This window comes from Malus domestica, chromosome 17 (genome assembly GCF_042453785.1).
Source record: "Malus domestica chromosome 17, GDT2T_hap1".
Taxonomy (NCBI): Eukaryota; Viridiplantae; Streptophyta; class Magnoliopsida; order Rosales; family Rosaceae; genus Malus; species Malus domestica.
The window spans coordinates 34,258,641-34,271,040 of NC_091677.1; the positions used below are offsets into that span (position 1 = coordinate 34,258,641).

The following is a 12,400-nucleotide window of genomic DNA, read 5'->3' on the forward strand; positions in this document are numbered from 1 at the left end:
CGGTGTGGTTTAGCAAAATCAAAGCCGAATTCTCCAATTTTTGGGGTGGAATTGGTAGAGGGAAGATATTGGGGTATTTCCCAGGTGGCTTCTAGGCGTAATTCGTATGAATTAGGCCGGAAAAGCATCGGAAACCATGGTTTCTGTCAATCAAGTCGGGTCGGCAAAAAGGGGAAAACTTTTGAGGTAATCCCCTCCTTCCCTTCTCCCTCATTTCGCCTCCCTCCCTCCCTCCCTTCCTTCTCTTCTGATTGGTCCTCCTTCCCCTTCCTTTCCCTCCTTTCTTTTCTTTCCTTTCGATCATAGTCGTCCATCTCTTCATTTCCTTTCATCCTAGCCACACACGTGGCACATCTCAAACTCCAAAAAATTTGGAGTCTACTAGATCAAGCCAAAATTACAAAGATATCCCTAACTTCAAACGTTAATAACTCTTTCGTTATAACTCCGTTTCACGAACAGTTTGCACCTGTGCGTTCGTGAAATCGAGCTCTATTCGAAAATATAAATTGTGACCTCGAACGGTCTATGAATTTTAAATAATTAATTTCCAAACTCTAAACTTTGTAACTAGTTTAATTAAAATCTAAATTCAAATAAATTAATATAAATTCTCAAAAAAATAAGATAAAATCTCAATAATACAAATACGTAAATTATAATAGTGAAATCCAGGAACGGGATTTCACATGATTTGATATGGATGTAGACCACAAGAAAATCTTTTTATTCCAAAAATGAACCAAGTTTTTTTCTCGTTTCTTTATTTGTTTGTTGTTTTCACATAAAAAAACAAAAATTAAAAAGGAAAAGAAAAAGGCTGGTATTTGGATGTGTTTGCAATTTAATTCGGCCATATTTTTTACCATTACAGTTCCATAAATTTTATTGCTTGCAAATCTCTTATATTAAAGAATACAATCTACGTGATACGCAATTATTGATACAATTTTTAACTTCAAGTATATATAACCTTGGATTGAAAAAAGAACTCTCATAAGTTTTATAGCACAATACACAATCTGAAAATCGTAATATCTTCCTCTAGTAATCAACAAATTGAATTGCCATGGAGAAATCAATCAAGTTAGCATTCCTCATTACGGTGTTGGTTGTTGCATCTCTTGGTACCATATTTCTTGACTAATTTTTGTTTTGGGAGTTGTTATTAGTACTTCAAAAATCTCATTTTACACTCCACACAAGTGTACTTTTCTTTCTAATAATAGAAAATTTAGAGTGTAAAATGAGATTTTTGGAATGCTAATAGCAATTCCCTTTGTTTTTTCACCCATTTGTTTCTCATATGTTTTTTGTATCTTTTCTCTTTCATCCTTGCAACTTTTCCATACATGGCATAATAGCATGTATATTTCCGATTTAATAATAAAAAATATATTCGTGGCAGGTGTGAATCTTGGAGCCGAAGCACATGATTTTCAGCTTCCGGGTGTCTGCCAAAAACCTCAGGATTGTGATGGCCGTAATTGTGAATGTGTCGGTCAAAAATGTTATTGTTCTAGAGAAGGAGTGAGAAAGTTCATGTTCAAAGACTCTTCTGCACAATCGCAAGAGCAGAAAAAAATTCCGTAATTAGAAATCTTCAATTCTCGTATTGACATCTTCAAATATTTATGATGCTATAAAAGCACACAAGTTGTAGATGCGAAGACTATTTAAAAATAAATAAAATAAACTTATTACTCATTATTTTGTTGCAACTTCATTGTATGTATGTCAATAAAATGAAAATACGCTAGAGTGACATAAAGTTTGATATAATTTACGTACTCAATTTAGATGGGCAATGATAATACAACATATGTTGCTTGTTCCAAAATTGATATGGCTAAAAAGTGACCATTGAATTTAGAAACAATGGGGCATGTGTTATATCCCCATTGCCACTTATCATTGAGTACGATTATGAGTCATCAAATAATCGTTATTGGTCGGGTGTAATAAAGGTAAAAAAGAATACAAATTTCAGAAAATCACGACAGATAAAATGAAGAAGAATAGAGATAACTAAATAATAATAATAATTAAAAAAATATGTCATCGACAAAAAACCAGAAGAGGGGAAGAAACAAAACCAACCAGCCGCCTAGCACTCACCACCGCCACCATACCATTGAAATCAAAAGCTTACATTCCATTACTCCTTGCAATCACTGCCACCAAATCTCCATGGTTTCTAATCTATTGAAATAAAATACCCAGATGAAACTTTCCCAATTTTGAGTTTAATTCCCTCACAGCAAAAAACTAATAATTAATTAATCCCAAAATCCAAATGAATCCCTCAATTATCCATCTGCCACCATGGGTATGAAAACGAAGACGTTGTGGCTGCTAGAGCGGCGGGACTGTGGCTACACGCAGTCTAGTTTAACGAATTTCAAGATCTTTTTCTGGTGTGTTGGTCGGCAGGAATAAGTGTCATGGCTAGGTTATTCGCCGGTCGGAAAGCTAGAGAATTGTTGTTGGGTTGGAGAAGAAAAGGGAAGAGCAACATTATAATTTCCCAATTGAGATTTTCAGCCGAGTTCGTGAGAGAAAGGAAAGAGAACGCGAACACCGGATTAAATAAGTGGGATCGGTTAAATAATCTGGTGCCTATATAGTATAGGAAGGCACCAAACCTCATCCCTTACACGAGCCGCCAAACCCTAGTAAGTTTATACAATGCGGTGCTTTTTTTGTTTCATGATGTGAATCAATTTGTATGGTTTTTAAATGGTTTTTAAATTAAATAATATTTTACAAATATGATTTACATGATGATAAAGAAAATGAACAATTTGTATGGTTGAGATACATTAATCATAGATGAAAAAACAAGTTTAGGTTCCTCAGTAGGAACACAAGAATTATCTATAATTTATAACTAACCACTCAACAATTCACAAATTAGGTTTGTCCTAGTCTGACAGAGAAGGCTACTGCATGCATCAAAGTTGAATCGGAGAGAAATGACCACAAATTAGTTTCGTCAGTTAAGCAAGGCTCCTTAAAAAAACAAAAACAAAAAACAAAGAGAGGAGAGAGTTTTAAGAGGCCTATTTATGTTTCTGTTTTTGTTGAATTACATATAAACGGTAAAAGAAGCTAAAGAAGCTCAAAAGCTAAAGAAGCAGTTGTGGAAATTGGGACTGAATTACGGACAAACACAAAGTTACTTCTTTTCCAGGGCTTTTCTTTTCTCATGTTATCAAGAGCTGAGCCGCTTCAACTTTTCATGTAAATTATTCGAAGAGAGGGAAAATCACATGATGGTGGTTACACATGAAAAACACTGTAAACAAGACTAGAAGTAGAATGTCCTTCATATAACTCCCCTGTTTCTCTGCATTATGTTTGTATTAGTTTAAAGGTGTCTTTGCGGGGCCTTGGACAGGCCCTCATGCTTTCAATCAAAGCTAAAGCAATATTGAGCGTGCCACTGTTAGTTTAGTCTAACATAATGAATTTTAACTGTCAAGTGGATTGATTATTTACACCACAAGTTATTTGGGCTTCTAAATTCAAATGGATTGTTTACAGATGGGTTAAATCCATGAAAGGTTCTTTTCCGTGCCTTATCGACAAGGACTTTTGAGGCAATAATAACAATTATCGAAGTTACCAGTGTGTTGAAAACAATCGGAACAATTTTTTGGGTTGAGTCACAGACAATGTCTCTAAGACGTTTTGTGGCCCTGCCCAAGATATGCAAGCTATCTCAAATTGTTACGCCATCTCCAAGATAAATCATCTAATAATCACCTTTCTCTAGACCCTCCTTTGCACTAAGGAAGATCAAAAAATTATCACCTTCTATGTTAAAACTCAAATATATGTTAAATGCTTTATACTAGTTAACTCTTTTTCTTATACCTGGAAGCCTGATCAAACCCTAAATTTTACAGAGCAGACTAGAGTACGTTGAAGAAGTCGAGAAGACAGTGCCCAAAGAATCAGGAACTTCTCATCTAGTTGAGAAAGTCTAGGTCTTTTACTTTATCTTCAAAACAAATTCTACTTAGTTGATGAGAAGTGGTCTTCCACAAAAATAAGAGGAAACGTTCTTTATTATAGAAAAAACCCGAATTTTTCATTAAACACAGCATTCCAATTTCTTTGTCGGCATTTTTTTTTTGAAATTTAGATTTTGCGCATGAAAAAACACTATATGAGTAAAACATGTCGTCAAACTTTTGTAAAAAAAGAAAAAATAAAAGATTGTTGCAGTCATTTAGAATAGGAATGTAATTGTGTAAATCCTATGGAATATGAGAATGTATCTTATATTCTTATTAGGACTAGATTACCCATTAAATGTTGTAATCCTAAAGGGAAATGTTTTACCCTTTCTACTACTATAAATAAAGGCACAATGGGGTGAATCAAACATACCTCACAATTAAATCAATTTCTCTTCTCCCTAAAGCTTGCCGCGCCCCTCTCTCTCTCTAATCCTAGATCGCTCAATCAAATAGGCCTACAACACATTATCAGCACGCTCTTACCAGAAGCTAAGGAATTGACGCATCGTTGGAGGGTCCACCAAATTCAAAGGTTTATTCGTTTTCTGCTAATCTGGTACGCTTAAAATAAAAGAAGTTTGAAACGTCCACGAAGCATGAAAACATTCCCCATGATGCATGAACCCATCTACGTTTATATTTTCCTTTCTATATATATATTGTATATGTTTATATATTTGTCAATATATATATTTGTTTCATGGATCGTACACTCAAATTGTTATGTGGAATTTGTGAGTCAAATTATACAAATTAAATTAGAAGCATGTTTAGGGTTTTCCTAAACCCTAAAGGGAATTGAAAAAAAAGGGAATGGATTTGGTGCGGCACCGCACCATCCCTGTGCGACCAAGACATCAGGCTTCGGCCTGGAACGTCTCTGTTGGGCCTGCAGCTCACGACCCTCTCGGCCCGCACCCATATTGCCAGCCCATGTGGCTGGGCACTGCACGCACACGCCAGCCAACAAGGCTGGGCTCCCTGTAACCCAAACCTTCGGCCAGCTCCTGCTGGGCCATCCCCGTAACCCCCCTTGGCCCAAAAACCGAACCCAGCTACTGCTGGGGGTCCTTTTTTCCCTCCCATGGCTTGCAGCCATACCTTAGGCCCTTTCTATGGGCCATGCCTTTTACTCAAGGCACCTTGTGCCCTTTAACCCATGGCACCCATGCCCAAATTATTTTTAGGGCATTTTTCAACACAAATACTATTATTTTAACATTCTAAAATAATTTAACCCGTATGTTAATATTATTTTGCTTCTACAATCGACCCCGTATGGCCCGATTTATTGAATTAATTAAAAGTGACATGCAGTCCATTAATCTGATAATGAATCCAAAATTATTGACCTGAAGATCACTTTTGGACATTAATGATTCAATAATTTATTTTTATACTTTGAACCATCACATATTTTCGTAGTATCGAAGCTCTCACACTTGAGTTCCCGAAGACAACTTAAATCCACTACACTTACTTAGTATATTGCATTCTGTGTTTCTTGCAGGAACCTCTCATTATGAACTAATTTTTCATCAAACTAAATTGAACCTGTAATTTCAAATTTAGTGCCTTTGAAACCTGAAGTTTTCATTCAAAACATACTACATGAAACCTATAGTTTTCATGCATAAATTAAACCACTACATGTCTAAAGAACCTGTATGTTCTACGATATATGTCTATGGCTTACCATATGACTAATCACGTTTTCTCCCTCCGGTTTAGGGATATGTCAAACTTGAACAAGCTCGATTTCTCCGCTCTAGAAGTATCTAAAAGAAACTATCTAAAGTGGGTTCAAGACGTGAAGCTCCATCTCACTGCAAAGGGTATTAGAGCCACCATCGAGGCATCTATCGTCGACAAACCTGTTGACGAAGCTCAGAAGGCTACTGCAATGATCTTCATCCGAAGACACATTCATGATGCATTACAGACTGAGTATCTCGCTGAGGAGGACCCACGAACCCTCTGGCTTGCTTTGGCCGACTGTTTCGATCACCAGAAAGACATATACTTGCCTGAAGTAAGACACAACTGGCAGCATCTTCGCTTCCAGGACTTTAAGTCCGTGAATAAATACAACTCTGAAGTTTGTAGAATCCGTTCTTTGTTGAAATTCTGTAAAGTGGAACTAACCGAATCAAATATCCTGGAGAAGACCTATTTGACCTTCCATGCCACCAATATTGTCCTACAGCAACAATATAGGGCACATAAATTCACCAAATTTTCGGATTTGATCTCTGTTCTACTTTTTGCTGAAAAGCAAAATTAGCTTTTGATGAAGAATCATCAAGCTCGACCAACTGGCTCGAACACCGCGCCTGAAGCGCATGCGACTTATTCTAGCAGCCATAAACGATGAAAGAAACGTCGTGGCCATGGCAATGGGCGGCAAGCTCAACCACGGGCCCAAGGTCAACAGAGTGCCGCACCTAAGGGCAGAATTGCGACCCAGCAGCGTCCACCACTCGCTCCTAAGGTTCCAAACTTCAAGAACAAGGGCAAAGCTCTCGTTCAGGCTGCTTCTACTGAACTGGACATGTGTTATCGTTGTGGATCAAGGGATCATTGGTCACGCGTATGCCGAGCTTCCCCTGAGGCTATTGCCAAGTATCATTCCCGTCGTGAGTCTAACTTTGCACATGTGGATCATTCGGAAGATGCAACTACATGAATGGAGATATCGGATTTCCAGGAGGCGTCAGTGCCTATGGATGAATAAATTAGACATGTATTTAGGGTGTTTTACCCCTAGTGGCCGAACCCACTTGGAGTGGCCGGCCCTACCCCCCTATTTTGCTAGGTTTATGGTTTAAGTTTGAACAATTTTTCTAAGTATTTGGAATAATTTGTTTTGTTTTGGTTTGTTTTGAATTATGAATTGTTATTTGAATGGATATTATTTTCTCGAATTGCTTAATTGAATGAATGGACTTATATTTATACATGTGACCAATTCAATCAATTTATTTCTAGGTATGTCTAGTGGGAAGTTAGTTGTCTGGCAGATAGTGCAACCACGCACACCATATTGCGTGAACGCCACTATTTTACTAACTTCATACCCAAGAAAGCTCATTTGACAACTCTCTCAGGCTCATCCAACATGATTGAAGGATACAGAAAGGCACATATCATGTTGTCTAATGGTACAATTCTGACCATTAAGGAGGCACTCTATTCTCCACGTTCCGGAAAAACGTTGCTGAGTTTTAGAGACATTCGAGATAATTAATATCATCTTGAAACCACTAAAGATCATGGTTCTGAATTTCTTTGTATCACTTCATATGAATATGGCCAGAAGCATATTCACGAGAAGTTGGAACGCTTGCCGAGTGAGTTGTATATCACAACCATTCGCGGCATAGAAGCACACAGTGTGGCCGGCCCTATGTCTGCGTTCCCGGACACTTTGTTGATTTGGCATGATCGTTTGGGACATCCTAGACGTGACATGATGCGCTGTATCCTCAAATCTTCACACGGGCATAAGTTACATCGCTATGTTGGACTTCCACCATGCAAAGTGTGTTCTTTAGGGAAGTTGAATACTCAACCCTCATATACAAAGATTATTCACGACCCCCCCTAAATTTCTTCAAAGGATTCAAGGGGACATTTGTGGACCAATCCAACCAACCTACGGACCATTTAGATACTTTATGGTGTTGGTTGATGCATCGACAAGATGGTCACATGTTTGCTTGTTATCCACACGCAACGTCGTGTTTGCTAAACTCCTAGCTCAAATCATTAAGCTAAGGGCTCATCACCCTAATTATTCGATTAAGTTGATTCGACTGGATAATGCTGGAGAGTACGTCACAGAGTTTTGACGATTATTGCATGTCAGTAGGGATAAATGTGGAACATCTTGTACCCCATGTTCACCCCCAAAATGACCTGGCAGAAGTTTTCATAAAGCGCATTCAATTAATAGCTCAGACTTTGGTTATGCGAACCAAACTACCGGTATCTGCCTGGGGCTATGCAATATTGCACGCAGCTATATTGGTCCGCCTGAGGCCCACCGCTACCCAACCACATTCACCATTACAGTTGGTCACTGGATACGAGCCTGACGTCTCGTATGTACGGGTGTTTGGGTGCGCCATTTATGTGTCAATAACGCTGCCGCTACGCACCAAAATGGGTCATCAGAGAAAATTGGGAATATATGTCGGTTATGATTCGCCATCAATTGTTCGATACTTAGAACCCTTGACATGAGATCTCTTTACTGTACGTTTTACGGATTGTCACTTTGATGAGACAATCTTCATGTCGTTAGGGGGAGATAAGCATGTTAACGTTCCCGTAGAACGTCGCGAATTGTCGTGGTATGCTTCCACTATGTCTCATTTAGATCCCCGCACTGCCCTGTCTGAAACTGAGGTGCGTCAAATTATAGATCTTCAGAGCATTGCTTAAAGTATGCCGGATGCTGTTAATGATCTAGCAAAGGTGACAAGATCACATATACCCGCTGCAAACACACCTGCAAAGATAGATGTACCCCGTGTACTTCAACAACCCGCCTGGGAAGGCTGGACTATACCCGAAGATGGGGGGCCGCACCTTCCACGTGGCAAGGTACATTGGCAGCTAGCCAATCATCTGTTCCGACCCTGAAGCGTGGCAGACCATTTGGTTCAAAGGATTCACAACCCTAGAAGAGGAAAATGGCACAAACTAGTGACCCTAGTTTGAATCCGACCATCGCTCACTCATCCGTTTCAACGCATGAGGTCATTCTAGATTATGGTGATGCTTCAGATGAAACATGCCGACCTCCCGAGAATCGCGAGATTTCAATCCACTACACAGTATTGGATGAGATTTGGAATAGGAATGAGATGATCGTTGACGATGCATTCTCGTACTCAGTAGCTACTGACATCATGCTTAGCGATGACATTGAACCACGTTCCGTCAATGAATGCTGACGTAAAACTGATTGGTCAAACTGGAAACAAGCAATCCAGGTCGAACTCGATTCGCTCGCGAAACGTAAGGTATTTAGACCTATCGTTCCTACACAACCACGCGTGAAGCCTGTTGGCTACAAGTGGGTTTTCGTGAGGAAGCGTAATGAGAAGAATGAAATAGTGCAATACAAAGCACTCCTCGTAGCGCAAGGCTTTTCTCAGCGCCCAGGGATTGATTACGAGGAGACGTATTCCCCCGTAATGGACGTTATAACGTTCTGCTACCTAATCAGTTTGGTAGTTTCTGAAAAACTGAATATGCAGCTTACAGACGTGGTAACCGCGTATCTCTATGAGGATCTAGATACGAAAATTTATATGAAAGTTTCAGAAGGAATTCCATTGACTGGCTCAAATAGTTCTAGACCATGGAACACTCTCTCAATTAGGTTGAAGAGGTCACTCTACGGATTAAAACAATCCGAGCGGATGTGGTATAACCGTGTGAGTGAATATTTGACAAGTCAGGGTTATGTGAACAACGAACTATGCCCATGCGTGTTCATAAAGAAGTCACATTTCAGATTCACAATCGTTGCAGTTTATGTCGATGACATGAACCTCATTGGGACTCCCGCAGAGGTTGAGGAAATTGCTACAGACTTGAAATGGAATTTGAGATGAAAGATCTTGGGAAAACTCGATACTATATAGGCCTGGAGATCGAGCATTGTTCAAATGGAATCCTAGTACATCAATCGAACTACACCCAAAAGGTGTTGCGACGTTTTAATGAGGATTAATCGAAGCCTTCGAGTACACCCATGGTTGTTCGGACTCTAGATGCTAAACGAGATCCCTTCCATCCAAAAGAGGATGAGGAAGAGATTTTGGAAACCGAAGTTCCTTACCTAAGTGCAATTGGGGCTTTATTGTACTTGGCTCAGTGCACTAGACCTGACATCTCCTTTGCTGTGAATCTATTGGCTAGATACAGCAATGCGCCCACACGCAGGCACTGTAATGGTGTTAAAGACATTTTCCGTTATGTCAAAGGTACTACGGATTTGGGCTTGTTCTATACCCGTGAATCTCCAAGTGTTACCGTCCCCTATGGCCCTCAGATTGATTCTCGCCTTGTTGGTTACGCAGATGCTGGAGATCTGTCTGACCCACATAGAGCACGTTCTCAAACAGGTTATGTCTTTACCGTTGGAGACACCGCTATATCTTAGAGGTCTACTAAGCAAACGCTAGTTGCGACTTCGTCTAACCATGCTGAGATTCTCGCCCTACATGAAGCATCGCGTGAGTGCTTTTGGTTGAGAGAAGTTATGGAACATATTCGAAGCACTAGTGGTCTTACATTAGTCGTTGACCTTCCTACAACGATCTTTGAAGACAATACAGCATGTATCGAGCAGCTGAAGAAGGGATACATCAAGGGAGACAACACCAAGCACATAGCGCCAAAGTTCTTTTACTCACACCAGCAGCAACAGCATCAGAACATTGAAGTCAAGCAAATCCGTTCCCAGGACAACCTGGCAGACAGTGGCGGATCCACAGTGGGGTCAATGGGGTCGCACGACCCCTTGGAAGTCATGGAAACAACCTTAGAGATCCATTGGAGCTATTGGTACGACCCCTTGGAGTTGCTGGTGAGACCCCTTGGCTGCACACCAAGTGTTCGACGAAAGGTCTGAAAGAACCACCTTCATCTCTATTCAAAGTTCAAAACTCATTGAAGGAATCTTGATAAGTTTGTACTTATAGCCCGTGCATCATATCTTGTATCGCAGTACACTGACCTTGCTGAGGCAGACCATTCTTTAATATTAGAGCATTTTCGGCAAGCAACAATGAGATGGAACCCAGAAGTGAGTGCTCAATCAGCAGTTGATAATGAGTCTGTGAAAGATGAACAAAAATCTCATATGATAGTTGCAACAGATGCATGCCTTCCGCTGCTTCCTTCTGGGGAGTCACCTATAGCTGCCCGTGTTCTTATAAATTATGAGTTACCGACAAAGAAGGTACAGTTCTCATTTTTCCTTTTGGGAATTGGGACTTAGATGTACTGCAATTTCACGCATCCACTTATGCTGACAGTTACTCTTGTTGTGCCATTTCAAGGTCGTTAATGATTGAATTCTGTGTTATAACAGTTGTATACATGGGACTGCATGTGGTTTTGCTACCTTATGCATTACATACTGCGTCCCTTCTATTTTCTCATGTATATATGCTTCCTTCCTTACAATCCTCTGTGAAGGAAACATATACAAGCCGTATGACAACTTGTTTGGCTGCAGGTTCGTCCTACCAAGTTGTACTACTTTGTTAGTTGCATATTAATGGGGTATGCTCTCTTGCGATAACTTTGTACAAATACGTGCAGATGGGATTGTAATCAACATGGTCGTCGGGGGTGAGGTAGTAACTCTCAAAAGTCTTGAAGAAAGTAGCAACCTGGTCATAGCTGAGATGCCCATACATGTGAGTTTGTTAATGCGTATGTTTCCCACATTTCTTGTATCATATATTGTATCGCAGGTTATACTTATAGCCGTTTCTGTTAAAAAAAAATTGCGCGCTACGCGCGTTATCCTTATTGACCCCCTAAACATTATTTCCTGGATCCGCCACTGCTGGCCGATCTCTTCACCAATTCATTGCCTAAGTCTACATTTCAGAAGCTCGTCCAAGGAATCAGTATGCGTAAATTATCTGAGTTGAATCGCTTGTAGTTCTCTTATTTAGAAGTTATGTCTAACTCAGGGGGAGTATTTAGAAGCATACTCACATGATCTTAATGTACTATTTTTCCTACGATTAGGAGCATTTTTCCCACTAGGTTTTTGCTACCTAACGAGGTTTTAATGAGGCACCCACCCTGGGATGATCGTACTCCGATGAGTTCACTACCTTCGTCCAGTTTGATGAGTGTTTAGACATTATGCATATTTTCTTACTTTTCTCCTTAGTCTATGGGGTTTCCCCATTTCTTGGGTTTTACCATAGCAAGGTTTTTGTGAGTTTTTACAAATGCATACTTCAAAGTAAATTTGAGACTCGCAATCACCCGTTGTACTGATGACTTCATCAACTATTCTACCTTATTTGCTGAAGATCTGATGCGATGGTTTGTTGAGTATTTACACACTCAAGGGGGAGTGTTGCAGTCATATTTAGAATAGGAATGTGATTGTGTAAATCCTAGGGAATCTAGGAATGTATCTTATATTCCTATTAGGACTAGATTACCTATTAAATGTTGTAATCCTAAAGGGAAAGGTTTTACCCTTTCTACTACTATAAATAAAGGCACAATGGGGTGAATCAAACACACCTCACAATTAAATCAATCTCTCTTCTCCCTAAAGCTTGCCGCACCCCTCTCTCTCTAACCTTAGATCGCTCAATCAA

At 39.7% G+C, this 12,400-nt stretch overlaps 2 protein-coding genes and 1 long non-coding RNA gene across 3 annotated transcripts; all 3 read left to right on the forward strand.

Moving 5' to 3' along the window:
• Positions 1-1,009: 1,009 nt before the first annotated feature.
• On the forward strand, positions 1,010-1,707 carry LOC139193588 (uncharacterized). The gene is made up of 2 exons (XR_011577900.1): positions 1,010-1,127; positions 1,409-1,707. It is a non-coding gene; the product is annotated as an uncharacterized lncRNA (long non-coding RNA).
• A 4,008-nt stretch (positions 1,708-5,715) lies between these two features.
• Positions 5,716-6,312, forward strand: LOC139193495 (uncharacterized). Its single transcript, XM_070816526.1, has one exon. The coding sequence runs from the start codon at positions 5,716-5,718 to the stop codon at positions 6,310-6,312; it is 597 nt and encodes a 198-aa protein (XP_070672627.1).
• A 4,217-nt stretch (positions 6,313-10,529) lies between these two features.
• On the forward strand, positions 10,530-11,710 carry LOC103406045 (uncharacterized). Its single transcript, XM_070816527.1, has 4 exons — positions 10,530-10,671; positions 10,774-11,007; positions 11,247-11,286; positions 11,373-11,710. Exons 1-4 carry the CDS (start codon positions 10,549-10,551, stop codon positions 11,708-11,710), a joined length of 735 nt encoding a protein of 244 aa, XP_070672628.1. The 5' UTR covers positions 10,530-10,548.
• Positions 11,711-12,400: the final 690 nt, after the last annotated feature.